Source organism: Microcaecilia unicolor, chromosome 9 (genome assembly GCF_901765095.1).
Source record: "Microcaecilia unicolor chromosome 9, aMicUni1.1, whole genome shotgun sequence".
NCBI classification, from domain to species: Eukaryota; Metazoa; Chordata; class Amphibia; order Gymnophiona; family Siphonopidae; genus Microcaecilia; species Microcaecilia unicolor.
The window spans coordinates 177865734-177886791 of record NC_044039.1 but is presented as its reverse complement, the minus strand read 5'-3'; the positions used below and the strand labels follow the sequence as shown (position 1 = coordinate 177886791).

Genomic DNA, 21058 nt, shown 5'->3' with positions numbered 1-21058 from the left:
TTTCATTTATATACCTTTGTCCGGCTTTGTTATTTCGCAGGCCCACTCTCAACCCTCACATGGGGTATCACGGGGGTAATTTTATAACAGGTCACCTAGGTCAGGGGCTCTCAACCCAGTCCTGAGGACACACCCAGTCAGTCAGGTTTTCGTGATACTTGAATATGCATGAGATAGACTTGCATACATGGGAGGCAGTGCCTGCACATTTAACTCATGTATATTTATTGTGGATATCCTGAAAACCTGACTGGGTTGAGAACCCCTGGCCTACGTTGAGAGGGCAAGTAGGCCCTCATTTCTAACCTTTTTTTTAAATAACGATACATAGGTGCCTCTCTGATTTGATTAAACAACAGGCGTAAACTGGCAGAAACTGTGGCTAGATTGAAGCTGTGGACATTTACTCCTACTCTGCAGCAGGCCTAAATGTGAGCACGTAGCATAGCGTTTTAGGGCAGGACACGGGCATGGTTTCAAGTTACGCGTGTAATTACAGAATAAAGTGCTCTGTGTGTAAATTTAGGTGCGGGCATTTGTACATTTTCATTGGTGGAAAAGGCCATGCCTAAATTTATGCACAACTCGCCGCATTGAACCTGCTATGAGTGGGAAAGCGCGGGGTACAAATGTAAGAAAAATAAAAATAAATAAATAAAAGAATACTGTTTAAGTGGGTATTGTTAGGCGCCAATTTTTTTTTGTTTTAGGCTCCATATATAGAATCTAGCCCCACATGCACACAGATGAGCCTAAAATAAAATAGGATATTTGCATGAACGTGAGAACAAGTGTGTGCGGGCGCCTACTTTCTGGGGATATTTTACTATTAAGGCAGGTGTGCACAAGTTCCTTTTATAAGACAGGTATAATGTATGCCATTGCAGCCACACAAGATAGGTGCCTTTTAATAAAATTATCCTCATAAATTTATGCTGATATTTTCAACGTTCAGAGGCGAACACATAGCCTGACTAAACATCTGCCTAAGCTTTGTTAGGCACTGACTATCCCACTGAATTTATAAATCCTAAACTATGCAGGACCTTTTTTCCTTTAGAGTAATTTTTATTGAAAACACAGCTCAGCAACAAAACAGGAAAAGTACACAAGAGACTACAACGATCTATCCCAAAACAGCAGCATACAACTTGTGTCTCAAAATTGTTCAGAAGGAATGGATCCTAAGGAGCTTAGCCGAGATTGGGTGCCAGAGCCGGTGGTGGGAGGCGGGACTGGTGGTTGGGAGGCGGGGATAGTGCTGGGCAGACTTATACGGTCTGTGCCAGAGCCGGTGGTGGGCGGTGGGGCTGGTGGTTGGGAGGCGGGGATAGTGCTGGGCAGACTTATACGGTCTGTGCCAGAGCCGGTGGTGGGAGGCGGGGCTGGTGGTTGGGAGGCGGGGATAGTGCTGGGCAGACTTATACTGTCTGTGCCAGAGCCGGTGGTGGGAGGTGGGGCTAGTGGTTGGGAGGCGGGGATAGTGCTTATACGGTCTGTGCCCTGAAAAGGACAGGTACAAATCAAGGTAAGGTATACACAAAAAGTAGCACATATGAGTTTATCTTGTTGGGCAGACTGGATGGACCATGCAGGTCTTTTTCTGCCGTCATCTACTATGTTACTATGTGTCTCAAAATTGTTTTCCTCTTTAACAAGGCCTACTACGAGAACCCATAACGAAGTACAACACAACACCTAAACACCTTCCATTCAGAATGTCTTATTCTACAATTCCTTGACCAGATCCTTTTGCTTTCTCTAATTTCTTTGTAACACCAACTGTATTATCGACTCTGTTATGGTGATGCCATGACAGATCTTTGTAAGCCACATTGAGCCTGCAAATAGGTGGGAGAATGTGGGATACAAGTGCAGCAATAAATAAATATAATTTGTACTGCCCCCCCTGAAAGCCACCCCTCTCCCCCTATTGCAGTGTTTTGCTGCCACGCATGCTCCAGAAATCTATTTCAATAACAAGACTGAGAAAAGGACACAAAGAGAAAATGTTTAAAAATGGAAAAAAAAACCTCCCACAAAAACAAACAAACCGGGGGCAGAGGGCAATGTGTGATGGCTACTGTAAAGCTCCTGATGACATCTTAACAAATGGTGCTATACTTTTAATCATGCTCTCAGACTTAACTGTCTCTCATGATATAAGGGATGATTTTAACTCAATCACGAGTCCTAGAATTACAGTATATGCTGTAAGGAATTCTCACAACCACTTTAAGTTCATTTCCAGTTATTTTGATAGGAGTTTTTAATTTAAAAAAAATTGTATGGTAAAAGTACACACACAGGAACTCTGAAAATTCTGCTGATTTACTAAAAAGTAGAGTAGGTAAGTGCTCCCGGGCAGATGCCCTGCTGTGTGAGCCTCATCTTAGAGGGCAGGCCGGCTGGTCACATGCCAAAGGGCAGCTGGAGATATAAATGCATCCCTGATTATATTGGCACACAGTGTCCACTGAGGCCCCAGGGATCTGGAGGAACATTTTTGCTATGGCCACATAGAAAACTGGTTAAGAAAAAAAAAACCCTGTGATGTCTTTTTCTTTTTCAAGTTCTTTCCAGTTCAAACCAAATTGAAAAAGTAAGCCACAACTGCTGAAATTCTGAGATTTTTTTCATTTCTCAGAAAAAAGTCTTGGGAAATTTAAACCAGATTCCGACGGGATACACATTTCTCTCCTTCATGATTACATAATTTGAGGGCTGCTTGATTTGAATACAGCTTTTCCACAAGATTTTGGGGGCTTTAGGGTCAGCTGTTGCAATCTGATGAAATTGTTTTTACATCACACTCTGTTAAGATATTTAAGCTATGGGGTTTTTTTTTCACTTGCAATATTGAGCATAAACCAAATGAGTCAGAGGTAACAGGAAATCATGATGACGTCAAAGACTGATCTGAAAACCCACAAAAGGAAGTTGCAGTGCTTCAGACATCAGAAAACAAAGAGAATATATTAATAGCAATTAGTCCAATAGAGAGAGAGAGAGAGAGTTTACCCAGTGGTGTGCTGGTAAATGTTTAACAACAGGCTCTCTGCCCGGTCCATCTCTGCACCCCCCATACATCTCTGCATCCCCCCAACCACCTCTGTGCCCCCCCCCCCCCAAATTGCAGAGCTGGCTATACTCGGGGGGAGAGCCTTGGGGAGGGCAATGCATTACTCTCTCAAGGAAAAAAAATGTAAATGCTCCCAGGTTCCAATCTAATTCATGTTTAATGTGGGATAAAATGCCATAAATAAGTAAATAAATAAATAGAAATTCTGAACGTTGAGCACCTGATTCTCATAACATTATGTCTGTTTTAGAAGCACTTTATCAGGAGAAAAAAAACCTCTGCACCAATATAACCGGGTTAGAGTGTCCTTATAACCAGCCCCTCCAAATGACACACCGATTACGATTTATAACAAATTACTACTCTACCTATGAAAAGTTATTCCCTTATTACATTTCCTCTATGTACATCCGTATGCTGCACAAGCCGGCATGTTTGAAAATACTTTTTTTTTATAGGATCCCCCCCACGGATGGACGGACGGACAGTCAGTCAGTCGGTCCCCTCCCCACCTCATCCAGACCTCCCTGCTACCCCCAGTGAAAAATGATTACTTCATTATACTTCCTCTATGTACATCCTATGCACAAGCATGTTTGAAAATACAACTTTGTTTTTTAACAGTATCCTCCCCAAAGTCTGGTCCCCACCCGACCTATTCCAGACTTACTTCCCACTCCCCCGAGCCACAGAGACCCAGCACATACCTCAAGGCAGCCAATCTGGTGGTCTAGTGGATTCTTTGGTGCAGGAAAGATCCTCAAGTCTTTCCTGCCTGCTGCCAGCGCTGAATCTCCCGCTGCTGCATTGCTCTTTAAAAAAGCCGCCAAGACTTACAAGGGCAACCTTCAAGATTTCAGCGGAAGTCTCGCGAGGCCACCACTGGAAGTCTCGGCGGCCATTTATAAAGAGCGATCCGGCAGCGGGCAGGAAAGCGGGTGGCTGCCTTCTTCAGGTATGTGCTGGAGCCTGAGACCCTATAGCTTGAGGTGGGGGAGGGGAGAGCTGGCTCGCCCTGCCAGAACAACCGGCTTGCAAAAAGCTGAAAAATTTAACAACCGGCTCTCACGAACCGGTGCGAGCCGGCTCCAGCACACCACTGGATTTACCCCTCTGTTTACAAAGCCATGCTAATGGCTACCATGCAGCAATGACGGCACAGCCCGTTCAAAGTGAATGAGCTGTGTCGGCATTAGCGCACCATCAGCTGCTAGCATGGCTTTGTAAACAGGAAGATTAGTTTGACAAAAAGATTGTTTGATGACATAGGAATTTTTCAGGGCTGTTAGCACTGTTCCCTCTAAGCTGAACATGAGTCCTCCGACTACATTACTGCCAGTAGGGGTAGTGCTTCAATATTATGTTTTCAATTGCTATGGACAGGAAGATTTCTGTCCTGCAGAGCTTGCTTCTCCCTCATTATTAAAAAAGTGACAGTGAAACAGCACCCTCCACTGGCAGGGCTTAGGATGGAGGACTCCTGCTCAGCATAAAGGGAACAGTCACTGTTAGGGTGACTGCATAAACGTTTATAAAAATCAAGATGAACTTCAATGTATAATATGTGGGAAAAGCTTGCCTGGAATGCAATCTGCCTCGTTTGCTTCCACTTTTTGTTTAGGGTGAAACAATGGTGATATGTTCTCTTACAGGCCGATGCTCAAAATGTAACACCGGCACCTGAGGTGATTAGTGCCAGACTAGTGCTGGCATTAGTTTTTGTTTTTGTTACATTTGTACCCCGCGCTTTCCCACTCATGGCAGGCTCAATGTGGCTTACATATTGTATACAGGTACTTATTTGTACCTGGGGCAATGGAGGGTTAAGTGACTTGCCCAGAGTCACAAGGAGCTGCCTGTGCCTGATGTGGGAATTGAACTCAGTTCCTCAGTTCCCCAGGACCAAAGTCCACCACCCTAACCACTAGGCCACTCCTCCACTCAAAATGCTCAGAGGGCTCTAGCATGTGTGCCAAAGATTAGCGTAAATAGCATGCAAATGTAGTCAAATGGATGTTAATGAGGACATTTCCTATACCCTCCCAATACTCAGAGAACAGAGCAGAAAACCTGCCCTTACTGCTGAAAACCTAACGTCACCTCGAAACAGGTGTTAGGCGTGTTTGAAGAGATGATTTCTCATGATTCTCTCTTTAAAATCTGCCAATTTTTATTTTTTTTTTGGAAGTGGAAGAGAGCCCGTGCAAGCCTCTAAGCATCAGTACTAAGAAATAAATGCATGCAAGTCTGAGCAAACCCGCAAGTGAAAGCACACATTGGTACCTGTTTCCTGCACTTAAATATAAGCCTTCCAAGTTAAAAAAAAATTTGAAAACCTTATATTTAAAGATGCAGGAAACAGGCGTCAATGTGTGCTTCACTTTCAGATTTGCATGGTGCATGCGAACAAGAACTGAGCTTACAACGAAACTCTTTTGCACATGTGCCGAGCACATCCCCCCCCCCCCCCACTTTAACTTTTACAGTGCACATGTAATTTGAATACTATTTCCTTTGAGCATTGGCGAGCTAGTTTTCTGCGCTGTTGGCTTTACCGCAGGAGTTCTGAGTGTCGGCCTGTTAGAAATGAATGGAATACGCTCTAAAAATAATGCAGTTCTGAATGATCTGTGACAAAAAGTAAAACAGCAAAACTGGAGTGCAATCTATTTTTCAGGGCAAACTAAAATGCACATGTGATTTGGCCAGTAAGTCACCCTCAGTCCCCCTGAAAGGAATAGCTACATGAGACAGAGAACACACTAATCCAATAATTCCCAAACCTGGTCCTGGAGGCACCCCAGCTAGTCATGTTTTCAGTATATCCATAATGAATATTCAAGAGATAGATTTGCATTCAATGGAGGCAGTGCATGCAAATCTCTCTCATGAATATTCAGTGAGGGTATCCGGAAAACCTGACTGGCTGCGCTGCCTCCAGGACCATAAGCATAAGCATCGCCATGATGGGACAGACCAAGGGTCCATCGAGCTCAGCACCCTGTCACCAACAGCGGCCAAAAGAACAAGCAATTTGTCCCGCTCATCCTAGAAATACTGTATTATTCCCTCGTCCATTCAATAACATTCTATGGCTTTTTCCTCCAGGAAGCAGTCAAACCCTTTTTTGAAGTCTGCTAAGTTAACCACCTTAGGAACCACTGGACTAATCTATTACACACAGATAGAAAAGCTGTAATTGGTTTTCAGGAAAGTAAAAGAATTTTCCTGTGTGTGTAAAAATTAGCAGTATATGAAATGAATGAATAAACAAACAAACACAGAAGATTCTTCCAAGTAACAATGAACCACTGAAGAACGGCACAGCACCAGTAGCCATGGCATGCCAATGTAGTGCTATTAGCAGACAGGACACTGAAAGATGGATTACAGGGCCACTCTAAGCAATAAAACAAACAAGGGGACGTTACTGAAGGACATCAATGGATCCTACTTATGTTCAGGCTGAAGACCAAGTTCCTTCAACCAACCAAGTGGCAAAGCTATCCCATTACACTGCACCCTGTTTAGAACCTGTATTGTTATGCTCAGATATCAATATGGGCGGTAGCCTTAATCACAGTAATAGAAAATGATGCCAGAACATGAACAAATTGGCCTATCCAGTTCGCCCAGTTGAGATTCTTCACCTGGAATACGTAAGCATACAAATTCTCATACGTAACCCAATACCAACTCTTCTCCATCTTATCGTTTAACTGACCTCTCAACTCTTTTTCTACCACCACTCTCCATGTTTGCCCAAGCATGCTCAGAATCTGTGAAAGTACTGGTCTTCACCACCTCTGCCGATAGGTTACTTCAGACTTTGTTATCTTTCTCTTTGATTCTTACAAGGCAAACACTAAAATCCCAGGTCCCCTATTATGTCTTACTGCCAAGTTTTCTAATAACGTATAGGGGTGGACACAGACCTTTTTTTCAACTTTAGCTTTAAAAAATTTTTTTTTTCCATTTTCTGTTTTATTTAAAACAAACAAAAAGTAAAACAAAACAATGTCTCCATTATAAAGAACAACTCACAAACCTCCCTCAATAAAATGAAGCTAAGAGCTCTTCCTCAGTTCCCCTCAGTCCCTCTGATCTAACATGTCTGTTGCAAAAGATGCTGGTAGAACAAAGCTGGTGCCATACAAGAAAATGGATTCATATTCACATTTGAGTTTCATTTGATATACTGCTTACTCAAATATATATCAAAGCAGTTTACACTAGAAAGAGAATAAACAAGGAAAAATGGTAAGCTGGAGGAAAATAAATACAAAAGGGGCCTAGATTAAATAAAATATTAATGTAATTGTTAGACTTGTGAGTTCTTGTACCAAGTAGAGCATGCTGAGCCCAGTACTCGGACCAGGTTCTGCTTGGCGGCTGGACAACCCAGAGTTTCACCTGCGCTGACCGTTGTTCCCCAGAGGTTGAGCCCCCAGGTGCGGGCGGCCTGCAGGGCTTACGAGATGGAGCTAGAAGCGGAGTGGTGAATGTACCGGTCAGGCAGGCAGCAGGTCAAGAGAGTAATCCAGGTACAGGCAAAGTAAGTAGGCAGGCAGGCAGCAGGCAAGAGAGTAATGCAGGCACAGGTAAAGTCAATAGGCAGGCAGCCAGTCAAGAGAGTAATCCAGGTACAGGCAAAGTCAGTAGGCAGGCAGCGGGCAAGAGAGTAATCCAGGCACAGGTAAAGTCAATAGGCAGGCAGCCGGTCAAGAGAGTAATCCAGGTACAGGCAAAGTCAGTAGGCAGGCAGCAGGCAAGAGAGTAATCCAGATATAGGTAAGTCAATAGGCAGGCAGCATGTCAAGAGAGTAATCCAGGTACAGGCAAAGTCAGTAGGCAGGCAGCAGGCAAGACAGTAATCCAGATACAGGTAAGTCAATAGGCAGGCAGCAGGTCAAGAGAGTAATCCAGGTACAGGCAAGTCAGTAGGCAGGCAGCAGGTCAAGAGAGTAATCCAGGTACAGGCAAAGTCAGTAGGCAGGCAGCAGGCAAGAGAGTAATCCAGGCACAGGTAAAGTCAATAGGCAGGCAGCAGGCAAGACAGTAATCCAGGTACAGGCAAAGTCAGCAACGAGGGACAAAGTAGAGAAGAAGCAAACTACTGAGCAAGTAACACCTACCAAAGTAGAAGCCGAAGCATGGAGTCCAGGAAGAGCTCAGCTGATAAAGTGCTGGCGTCTGACATCAGAAGGACCGGCAGGGAGAAGGAGCACAGCCATAGGACAAGAGCAGGGGAAGGAGGAACTGGAAGACCAATAGGAGAGAAGCAAGGGAAGCCTGGCAGAGAGAGAGCAGACCCAGGTGCATGGAAGCAAAGTGATCAAGGAGCCTGCAGCCAGAGAAGAACTACACACACATGGCTCAGGGCTGTGCCAGTCAAGTGTATGTGTCGACGGGACCCCACGTAGCCCGAGGACGCCGCTTGTGTTGAGGTAGGGGACGTGACAGTAATGTTATCAAAAGTATAGTTTGCAATAGATATTAACAATTAAGATAAGGCACAGAAAAGGAGAGGAGAGTAAAAGAAGAAAGAACAAGACTATAGAAGTCATGACAGTACTGGTGGTTGCATCATCAAGATGTTAAAAAGCATTTAAACTGGTTAAAAAATACGTTTTTAGAGCAATATAAAAATCTTTAAGAGATCATATCAGTCGAATGAACAGGGGCAGTTTGTTCCAAAGTGTAGGAGCCATCACACTGATACAGGAGTTTTGGGTAAGGTCCAGATGTAATTGAAGATGCGAGGGAACAACCATAAGTTTTTGACATGATGAGCCAAGAGTTAGTTGGAGTATAGGTAATAACACAGTAAAAGAAAAGAGGGCAACCCAGAATAGTAGATCTGATGGGTAAATGTAATTATCTTGAAAAGGATCTGATAAGAAATCAGAAGCCAATGTTCCTTAACTGGTTACAGCATGTGTCTATAGCGTTTCAGTGGGATAGCATTAAGAGTAATGGAATTTCATTGCAATCTGCAGAAAAGAATACAGTTAAGATTTCTGAACCTTAAAGGTAGCCTTTTTGGGCACATGTTTTTGCTTGCACAGCTTCTCTGGTAGAATGTTTTTCCTATTGCGAAGGTGAAGTTCATGAAAGCCTTGGGAAGAAACTGGACTGTTTCAAAGCTCTGCAAAGGCAGCCATTCTAATCTAATACAAAATGTATTCACCACGCAAATTCCAGCTAGAGGTTCTAGGTGGCTTACAACATAACAGACCTAAATAATTAACAGTGGGGAATTAGATAATCAATAAAATACATCAAACCGCAGAATTGGCAACTTTGGTCATTTTGGACCAGACAGTGCATTGCTTTCCCTTCAAGACAGCCTACGTTTAACTGCCAGGAGTTTGGACCTTTGACTTTTGAGTTTTCATGGGGAGAAGAGGGTAATCCCACCCGCTAACACTTCTTTCCCCAGGTGAAGGCACCGCATGCGAGTGAGGGTCTGACAGAGTGTGCCCTTTGCGGGGGCTCCGGCCCACTTGGACCCCGGACCCAGAAGCATCCAAGCAAAGTGGTGTTACATACCCAACCTGCTCGGGTATGCTCGAGGGTCTTTAAATGTAAAGATTTGGGGGTGGGGGGAATCTGAAGATGCTGTTCTAGCTCATGCCCACTCTGATGTCCGGCATAATCCCCTGGATTCTATAAATGGCACACAAATTTCACATTCAAAATTACGCTATCCTGAAAGGGACACTCGGGTATAGTGGAGTACATTTTTAATCTTGGTTGAGAGAATAGGACATCCCATGTATTTCAGTTTGGTTATAGTGGACTTCCTGCTATAAGAGACCATTTTACACAGTCCCAAGGCTTCGTTGAACTATGTATATAAGAGACTGATTCGATTATAGTGGACTTCCGGTTATAAGCAGTGCTTTTTTTTGTGCCGGTACGCGCCGGTACGGCGTACCGGCACCTTTTTCCCCTAGGGTTCCTGACTTGCGTTCCTGCCGCCGAGATCCAGCGCCCCTGCCCCAGCTGCCCGCCCTCTTTGCTTCCCGACAGCCCTGCTTTCCGATCCAAACCTCCCCCCCACCCCCGCGACGCGTTTCAATCTTTTATTTATTTTTTTTACTTGCAGTCACAGCGCCGGCGTTGTTGAGAGGACCAGGCTCGCCTCCTCATGCTTTCCTTCCCTTCGCTGTTCCGATTCGCTGCTCTCAGTGTCCCGCCTTCGCGGAAACAGGAAACACATCACAGGAAGGCGGGACACTAAGAGGCAGCAAATCGGAACAGCGAAGGGAAGGAAAGCATGAGGAGGCGAGCCTGGTCCTCTCAACAACGCCGGCGCTGTGACTGTAAGTAAAAAAAATAAATAAAAGATTGAAACGCGTCGCGGGGGGGGGAGGGGGAGGTTTGGACCGGAAAGCAGGGCTGTCGGGAAGCAAAGAGGGCGGGCAGCTGGGGCAGGGGCGCTGGATCTCGATGTCGGGTGGGGAGAAGGTCTGATGTGGGGGTTGGATGAATGGCAGACCCTGGGGATGGGAGAACAGGGCACATGCTGGGCGCTAGGGGTTGAGGAGAGAGAAGGGTATTTTGCTGTGGCTGGGAGAAGGGAGCTGATTTAGGGAGAAGAGTCTGACTCTGTGGCTGGGAGAAAAAGGGACCAAGGACAGACGCTGAGGTTTGGGGCTGAGGGTCTGATGCTGGGGCTGGAGAAGAAGGGGAGGGCAGGGAAGAGAAAATTGCTGGACATGAAGGAGAGGGGAGGGGAGAGAGGATAATCAGTGGACATGGATGGCAGGGGAGGACAGGGGGCAGAGAAGAATGGGTCGCGGATGGCAGGGGAGGACGGAGCAGAGAAGAATGGCTGGTCACAGATGGCAGGGGAGGACAGGGGGCAGAGAAGAATGGGTCGCGGATGGCAGGGGAGGACGGAGCAGAGAAGAATGGCTGGTCACAGATGGCAGGGGAGGACAGGGGGCAGAGAAGAATGGCTGGTCGCGGATGGCAGGGGAGGACGGAGCACAGAAGAATGGCTGGTCACGGATGGCAGGGGAGGACGGAGCACAAAAGAATGGCTGGTCACGGATGGCAGGGGAGGACGGAGCACAGAAGAATGGCTGGTCACGGATGGCAGGGGAGGACAGGGGGCAGAGAAGAATGGCTGGTCATGGATGGCAGGAGAGGACGGAGCACAGAAGAATGGGTGGTCACGGAGGACAGGGGACAGAGGAGAATCGCTGGACATGGGAGGGGAGAGAGGAGACATGCTGGACATGGATGGAGAGGAGAGCAGGAAGAGGAGAATTACTGGACATGGATTGATGGAGGGGTTGGCGGGGAGAGAGGAGAAATGCACTTGGATGGAGGAGAGGGGAGAGAGAATTATTTCTTTATATGGATACAGGGGAGGGAAGAGAGAGGAGAAATGCTGGACATGGATGGAGCGGAGGAAAGAAAAAAAGAAGATGCACATGGATGGAGATGAGGGAAAGGAAAGAGAGGAGAAAAACTGCACTTGGATGGAGAAAATAGGCAAAAGCTGGATCCATGTTGTACCTCTTCCAGTCAATTCCGCAGAGGAGGATCCAGCTTTTACTTATGGATGTAGGGCAAGAAATGAAGAAGAGGAAAGGAAAGAAATAAATGGAAAGGAAGCTCTAGAAATGGAGTTAAGAGAATAGATAGAGAGCAGCAGAATCAGAGGCTTGGACCAATATGGATAGAAAAACAAAGTCACCAGACAACAAAGGTAGAAAAAATCATTTTATTTTCATTTTAGTGTTTACATCTGCTGTCTTATTTTGCACTGGGTATACTGGAGCTGTAGCAGCTTACAGAAATTATTTATAATGAAAAAAATCATGTTATTTTTTTCTCCTATACTAGTATATTTTCAATGATGTCTGTTTATATGCGCCATGGCTGCTATAAGGGGTGTGGCCAATGTGGGTGTGGCTATCATAGGGGTGGAGCCATATGTGGTGACCCGCCCACAATGAGTACCGGCACCTTTTTTTCTACAAAAAAAGCACTGGTTATAAGTGACCGTTTTACACAGTCCCAAGGCTTCATTGAACCACATGGCGGTTGTACTATGAGTGAACTGACTTCCTGCCTTAAACAAACATCTCTATCGGATTCAGTGGCGTTCCTGGGGGGGGGGGGGGGGGGGGCGGTGGGTGCGGTCCGCTCCGGGTGCATGCTGCTGGAGGGTGCTGCGTGCCTGTCCGTCGTTCGTTCCATGCTCCCTCTGCCCCGGAACAGGTTACTTCCTGTTCCAGGGCAGAGCGGGAGCAAGGAACGAACGACGGACAGGCGCACGTGGCACCCCCCCCAGCGGCGTGCACTCGGGGGGGTTCTTTCGCGGGGCGGTGACTATTTTAACCGAAATGTGGTGTTAAACTTCTTAGCTGTGATTGAGTAAACAAGTTCTTTAATACACAGTTTGGATATAAGGAATGATTTTTATCAGTCCCCAGAAGTCCCTTATAATGAAGTTCTACTGTATATGGAAATTTTGATTTTTCATACTTCAAATTTCATAGATGGTAAAGGGAATAGACAGATTTTTAACGCCTTTTTATTTATTTGGATTTTGCTCACACCTTTTTCAGTAGTAGCTCAAGGTGAGTTACATTCAGGTACACTGGACATTTCTCTGTCCCTGGAGAGCTCATGATCTAATTTTGTACCTGAAGCAATGGAGGATTAAGTGACTTGCCCAAGATCACAAGGCGCAGCAGTGGGATTTGAACCAGACACCTCTGGATGTGAAGACTGGTGCTCTAACCACTAGGCTACTTCTTCACTCCATTCCTCCACTTTTGTTTTTATTGTTTTATTTGTTGAATTATTGTGTACGTTTTAAGGGTAAACTTTGCTGACTCGACTGAAGTTGATATTGTGCATTATATAAATTTTAATAAAGATTAACTGAACCCTTGCTCCTATATATTAATTTTTTTTACCAACCATTACAGAATGTAAGTTAATACTGCCACCTGCTGGTCATTAATTCAACTGTATAGCAGGACCCTGCCTCTTTCATTTGGTGGAATGGAGTATTTTCACTCTAAGATGTTTGATGAGGATGGTACCCCAGATGCAGAATGAGGTAAGCTAAAACATTCAGTCTATTCATGATTTCAGTCTGCAGATATACCAGAAGTAGGCTCAGGCTAGCACAGAATGCATGTGTACATTTTTTATGAATTACAGGAAAACGCTAGCTGAAATTTGGACACCCACTGACTGATGCACCTGCAAAGTTTACTTGGAAGAAACCTCTGAAATCATGGTGAACATGTTATGTGGAACAGAACAAAAAAGCATGAACCCCCTAATTCTATAAACTTGCACCCTGGCTGTACACTTAGAGCAGTGGTTCTCAACCACTACTACTACGTATCATTTCTATAGCGCTACTAGATGTACGCAGCACTGTGTGTTGGGACACGTCGTTGTGTCACATACAATTTGGTATAGCCAGCACGCCTGTTTTTCCTTTACAATCATTAGAGCCTGCAAGCTAGGAAGACCAGCAATCTTGAGAGACAGGTGATTGAAATCTCTATAATTGGTCCGTATTTCTGCTTCCCCATCATGACCTTCAATAATAACTGCTGCCTCCAGCCCCAACTGAAAATGTTACAGGTCTGCTGTCCATATGTTGTTTGCTATGTAGTTTTTGAGTAGCATATTTGCACGTTTTTGTGTTGCTTCACAGTATCTGGCAGTGGAGGGATTTTGTGTTTCTGTTACTGAGGTGACATCAGAATCTGTATATATGTTTTGTTGTATGACAAGTGAAAAATCTGGGACTGATGTGTTGCATACAGCTTTTTGATATGGCATAGGCAAATTTATAATAAAATTAATATTAATGAAATATTTAGATGTGCTCTGTTCAGTTGTGAATTTTAGCGCTTGGCATGAACGTTGTTTGTCAGGTGTGTCATAATAGAAGAAAGGTTGAGAACCACTGACTTAGGGATACATTCAGTAAATGACATCCAAAGTTTAAAAAAAAAGGTTTGGACAAGTTCCTGGAGGAAAAATCCATAGTCTGCTATTTAGAGACAGACATGGGGGAAGCCACCACTTGCCCTGGGATTGGTAGCATGGATTGTTGCTACTATTTGGGACCCAACACCGCAACCTCTTGCGCTATGCCCTGCATGCCACCAAGGACCAGATCCAAAATGGCTCACCCTCTTGTCGGTTCCTGGACCAGTTGCTCCAAGAAGCAATCGTTTATTACATGTTGAAATTTTATCTCCCTGGCCCTCCCTGATGTAACATTTATCCAGTCAATATTGGGGTAATTGAAATCACCCCTTGTTATAGTGTTGCCCAATTTGCGAGGTTTCCTAATCTCTGTAAACATTTCTTCATCTGTCTGTTTGTTCTGTTCCGGCAGACAGTAGTACATCCCTACAAGAATACTCCTTCCCTTCACACATGGAATTTCTATCCATAATGATTCCATGCTGCTATCTGTTACACGTGGTATGTTTATTTTATTTGATTCAATTCCTTCTTTAACATATAGCGCAACCCCTCTACCAATTTGATCCTCTCTCTCATTGCGATACAATTTGTAACCTGTTAACACAGTGTCCCATTGATTGCCCTCTTTCCACCAAGTCTCTGAGATGCCTATTAAATCCACCTCATCATTTAGTGCTATATACGCCAATTCTCCCGTATTATTTTTTAGGCTTCTAGCATTTGTATACAGGCACTTCAGATTGTGTTTTCCTTGGATCTACAAGCTGCTTAGAAGTTGAAGGGGATAATGTGCATCCTTTATCCTGCTCTCTCGTTAAGCACACCTGGCTTACTTTCAGCATTGTTGAAACCTCTTTACTGGGATTCCCTAAATGTACTGTTTCAATAGTATCCTTAGAGAATAATGCACACCAAACCATGCAATCCTGGGCGACTGTCGGCTCCCCCCTCCAATCTAGTTTAAAAGCTGCTCTATCTCCTTTTTAAAAGCACCAGCAGCCTGGTTCCATTCCAGTTAAGGTGGAGCCTATCCTTTCGGAGCAGTCTCCCCCATTCCCAGAATGTTGCCTAGTTCCTAACAAATCTAAAACCCTCATCTCTGCACCATCGTCTCAGCCACGCATTAAGACTTCGGAGCTCTACCTGCCTTTTGGGTCATGCGCGTGGAATGGAAAGCATTTCTGAAAATGCTACCCTGGAGGAACCGGACTTCAGCTTTCTACCTAAGAGCCTAAATTTGGCTTCTAGACCCTCCCTCCCACATTTTCCTATGTTATTGGTACCCACATATACCAAAACAGCCGGTTCCTCCCCAGCACTATCTACGATCCTGTTTAGGTGATGTGCAAGGTCCGCCACTTTTGCACCAGGCAGGTAAGTGACCAGGCGATCCTCACGTCCACTAGCCACCCAGCTATCTACATGCCTAATTATCGAATCACCAACTACAACAGCCATCCTAACCCTTCTCGCCTGGGCAGAAGTTCTTGGAGACACACCCTCTGTGCGAGAGGATAGTGCATCCCCTAGTGGGCTACAGGATTACTTCCTACTTCACCAGGGTGATGCTCTCCTTCTAGGAGACCTCCCTCCTCCAAGGCAGCACAGGGGCTTCTAGACTGGAGGTAGGCCTTCTCTACAACATCCCTGTAGGTCTTTCTCTGTCTCCCTCAGCTCCTCCAAGTCTGCTACTCTAGCCTCAAGAGACCAGACCTGTTCTCTGAGAGCTAGGAGCTCTTTGCATCGGGCACACACATATAACTTCTCACCAACTGGGAGATAATCATACATGTGACACTCAATGCAAAAAACTGGATAGCACCCCTCTCACTGCTGGACTGCTGTCTCTAACTTAGTATTTTTGAGTTTTTCAATAACTTAAAACTTGCTACTGTATTAAGGATATTAGTCTAATATAGAAAAGTCTTTAGCTTATATGGTATACTGTGTGATTTATTTAGTTTCTTCTTCTTAGAAGGTAATGAAATGTCATTAAAACTCTGTAAAAACACTCCTCCCTTGTTATCCTAATTAGAATAACTGACTATAAATGTTGTGCTCGGAGTGGGCAGGAGTTGTGGAGGGTGGGTGGGATTTAAGACTAAACTTGGTCCTGCTGTGCCTTCTAGAGTCTGTTTATGTTATAGGCTGTGATAGAAAGTTCAAGCTAACTCAGTAATCCTATTGCCCTTAATAACCTTTGGAAATATTCTACTTCCTCACACCTTAATTAACATCTAATTCAGGTCAGTAGCAGTGCTACTACTCCAGCAGCCAAAGAACAGAAAATAACTGTCTTTTAGAACAAAAATTGAGCCCTGTTACTATCCTTTAATTTTCTTTAGCTGTTAAGATTCAACCTCTAGAAAAAGTTTCTGTTTAAAACTATGGGAAAAGGATTGTACAATATGGAAACTAGATAATAATGCTTGCTTCTCTCTTTTTTTTCCCCCTTTGACTAAACTAGGCCCTCCTGAGCCTGCTAGAGGTTATCTGTTAATGCTGTTTCCAAACTTTAGCATGCACTCCTTGGCATTATTGCACATGCTCCTTTTCACTTCTAAACCCATTTGAGAAACTAGTGCAAAAACGAGTGAGATGAGAAATCATACAAATCAGCTCCTTAGTCATTCAACATAAAATATGTTACATTCAATTTAGAGGCTGCTTTTGCTGAACAAAATTCATCTAAAGCAGTTTATAGCAGAAAATAAAATAAATATAATAGGTCCATGAGTTACAGTTGTTCAAATAAGCATATTTTCTTTAAAGAGCTACATGTCAAGAAATGTAGGTATTTATTTTGAGAAGCAGCTCAGTATTTTTCACATAGAAGTTGCTGTGGGACTCAGGTGCATGTTATGCAGATGGACTCAGACCATGAGAAAAACATTTCATGGATCACTTCCGAATGCTCCATTGTCTGCTACATGTCATACCAAATTTACAGAACTTGTACATTTAGGGACCAATATTCAAAACAATTTAGCCTGCTGAGTAGGGTACTAAGGGTGGGGCAGTGAGGGCGATCTGCTCCGGGTGCAGGCAGCAAGGGGGGGGCAAGGAGCAGTCGCACAGCTGTCGACTCAGTCAGTCCTCTGCCCATCTGACATTACTTCCTGTTCCGGGGCAGGGGAGCAGCAGAGCTGACAGCTGCACGACTGCTCCATGCACCCCTTTGCTAGGAGGAAGGGTGGTGGGGGGTGATGCGTCTCGAGGAGGGGGGGTGAAGCAGTGTCGACCCTCCCTGGGTGGCAAGCAAGCTAGGTACACCACTGGCTTGCCACTGACCAGTTAAATCACTTAGTCAGGACCAGTCACTAATATTCAACAGCACTTAACTGGCTAAGTCATGTTGAATATCGCGGTTAGCGTCAAACACAGTTATCATGGAGGCCCTTCTGGGGGTGGAATCGGCATTTGGCTGCTTAAGAGCTGATATTCCCTAGCTGAGATAATGTTTAACCATCTCTATGACCTCACGTGCAACTTCCTTTAAATTAGTCACCTTATTTTTTAACGTCTCTTACCTATCTATATGTTCCATCTTTGCTTATACTCTACGCTGTTGGTTAAAATGTTCTATTACGTATTGCGTTGACATTGTAAGTAGTATCTATGCCATACTTTGTATTGTTATTTGAATATTTTTACTGCTGTAATTATCTATTGCTCATGTTTGATTTATTCTTATTGTACACCACCTTGAGTGAATTCCTTCAAAAAGGTGATAAATAAATCCAAATAAATAAATAAATTAAACATATTGACTTGTCTGCAGCTCTCCAGCTCTAACCATTAAACCTCTCCATTCAAATCACTGCTTACCTAGTCCCCACTTTACTCAGAAACTATTACTGCCACCACATCCACAGCTAGGCTCTGCATTTTTCCCTGCTACTTCCCCCCTGTGGGGAGCAAGCGATGAATGAAGATTGGGAGGGGGAGGGGGAGGGAAGGAGGAAAGAAAAGAAGAAAATGGTGATCCATGGTAGGGGGCACATAATTATTGTGCACATTTACATGTACCCTGCGCCTAAGTGATAGGTGGGGCTATAAATATAGTAAATAAATACGTAAGTGCATGTATGTTTGTATAGGGCTCAATATAGCGTTAATCTAGCCCTGAAAAGAAATGAAATAGGAAATCAGAATGAAATTTCCTATTTTGTTTCAAACAAGCATTCCTACTAGCTGCCTTCAGCGATGGTCCACTTTATCTCAGTTTTCAACCTCTCCCCCTGCAATGAAAGAAATGGGGTGGGGTCAAGACCCAACTGGACTGCTGAAAAGTGAACGTGGCCCAAAAAGAATCTTATGAGGGACAGAAATGTCAGAAAGTCCAGCTGCACTTACTGGTGTTTGAAAGCAGCAGAAAAGCTGGGTAAGAAACGGATGGTTCCTTGCTAGGGTCAGGATCTGTTTTTCGGTCATGGTGCACTCCACGTCATCGTCTTGCAGAATTACATCCTTTTTCAGCACTTTCACTGCATACAAACATCCAGTCTCCTTGACCTTGGCAAGCATGACCTAGCAGGAAAAATGAATGAGGGTGAATAAGTAAGTGGGTGACGAGCTTTTTCTATAACAATATGCACAGTTCTTATGTCACTTCAGTTCCCATAAGATGAACAGAGCAGATACAATTTCTTTCAGTATATATTACAATGCACCATCAGACATGCTCACCTTTCCAAAACTGCCTTTCCCCAACACTCTGATGAAGTTGAAGTCATCAATGCCAAGTTTTGCTTGCGAAGAGGTATTTTCCTGATTGTTGTGTTCGCTACAATTGGATCCACGATGATTAAACTTCTTCGGATGGAAAGAAATACATAATTTTAATTGGTAACATTTATATGGAAATATAGAAACACAGAAAATGACTGCAGATATAGACTGTATGGCCTATCAAAGTCTGCCCATATATAAAGAAACATACAGTTAGATTATTTGGGGAGTGAAATATTAATGGTTTGGATATTTTCATAAACATTTTTATGTAACACTACAAAGTCAGAACCGTTCGCAGTGGGTCCATAATTCAGTATAGCTCCCTGGTTATCACACTTTAAGCTTTTGATCAACACGCCTGTTTATTAAATTATTACAATAAGGGCTTGACCATTCAGTCTTTTCCAACTGAATACTATTCCAGTTGTTTAAAAGATTACAAACAGACTGAAGGAGTAGACAGGCATTTGTATATTCTGGACAGGTAGAATATATCTTTTAAAACTGAATACCTTCCTAAGATTGCTAGATAGGAACCCTCGCAAGCACAAAGATACATCCAACACAGCGGAAGGGTGACAAAAAGGACAGAAGCTCTATGATGTCCAGAATATTAAAAGTTTATTAAAACATCCAAAGACTCGACATGAGTCGTGTTTCGGTCATGAAGGCCTGCCTCAGGAGTCTTCTATAGGATACTAAATGTGCTAGCTTTTTAAACAAACACAAATGATATCACACCTCATGCAATATGACAATGCTTGGCTCAGAGTAGTCACGTACTCATTCGAACAAAATAGGTTTTTGCAGACCTTAAGTCTTATCTTAAATTGCAAAATTCCTAGAACTAAGTTGTGTGCTTTAAGTGTAAAATGGGAGATCTGGCCTAACCCCATAATAGATATTCATGTAGAAGTGTTTCATAACAGGCCACCTAGGTTTGGTGGACAAGCAGGCCTGTTTTTGGCTATTTTATAAAGGCACACAGGCACCTGGGTGTCTTTACGAAATACCAGGTTTAAACTGGAAGAAATCATGGCTAGACTGAAGCCACAGATATTTTCACCTGCTCGGGTTAGCATATAAAATAAATGAAATAGTGGATGATGAAGATAAGCAGACTGGATGGGCCATTTGGCCCTTATCTGCTGTCATGTTTCTGTGTATATGAATGGATTTTATAACAAATGCACATATATTGCAGTGCTGCCCTACAACACATCTATATTCAGGGTCACCTAAAAGTTCATAGATTCTTAGTACCACATGCAGTTTTATAAATGTAACCTCTGGAGTAATTTTCTAGAAGCCCTTTTATCCATATAAAAAGCGCTTTACATATGAGAAATCATTTATTTATTACATTTGTATCCCACATTTCCCACCTCTTTGCAGGCTCAATGTGGCTTACAATATGTCATGAATAGTGGAAATATGTAAAAATTAGACATTTGGTATTACAGAAGGATCTTGGGTAACATGTTAACGGTAAAACATGATAGTAGAATAACAAGTAAACTTTGTAGGACAGTTCTGGGTATATGTGTGGAAGTTCACATGTGTTGGTCGTTGTGGTATGTTTTGTCAAAGAGATGGGTCTTCAGAAGTTTGCGGAAGTCAGTTAATTCATAGATCGTTTTTAAGTTGCGCGGCAGCGCATTCCAGAATTGTGCGCTCAAGTAGGAAAAGGTTGACGCATGTGTTAGTTTGTATTTTAGACCTTTACAGTTGGGGAAGTGAAGATTAAGGAATGTGCGGGATGATTTTTTTGCATGACTGTGGGAGATACAGAGATTGGGTTATTAGGAATAAGTTAAAGTAGTCCACACAAAATGCATCTATTGAAATGGGGTGGCAGTCAGCACGGCTTTTCTTATCACCCAGCTTAAAACCTACCTATGAAAAGGCAGCACTGCAAATATTATAAATACCAAATCCAAGAGCCTCATTAACGACACCCTCTCCCCGTATTAACTGTAAAGCACCATTGTAATTCCACCAAAATGTAAATTGCGAGCAACTTTGAACCGAAACCTGTTTTTGGATAACAGTGGGATACAAGAATACATAAATAAATAAATTCTACCTCCTATTAGGATAATAGAAACAGGCAGATTGCTAAGATTCCTTCACAGAAAGTAACAGTAGAATACTGTAGCTTAATCTCACAAACACACAAAGCACAGACAAATGCAAAATAGGAGATCACAAATTAGAAACAGAAATATTCAGATATAAACTGAACTGGGAATCCCA

At 43.6% G+C, this 21058-nt stretch overlaps 1 protein-coding gene across 2 annotated transcripts in view; it reads right to left on the bottom strand.

The window, feature by feature from the left end:
• Window positions 1-21058, bottom strand: part of PRKCH (protein kinase C eta) — a 232794-nt gene that overhangs the window by 75689 nt on the left and 136047 nt on the right. The window contains exons 8-9 of one of the 2 annotated variants that reach the window (XM_030214443.1): window positions 18758-18883; window positions 18425-18598 (exon numbers count right to left, since the gene is read on the bottom strand). In XM_030214443.1, the coding sequence (XP_030070303.1) occupies window positions 18425-18598; window positions 18758-18883 (300 nt within the window). The remainder of the gene's footprint in view (window positions 1-18424; window positions 18599-18757; window positions 18884-21058) is intronic. The other variant, XM_030214444.1, reaches the window with a different exon arrangement.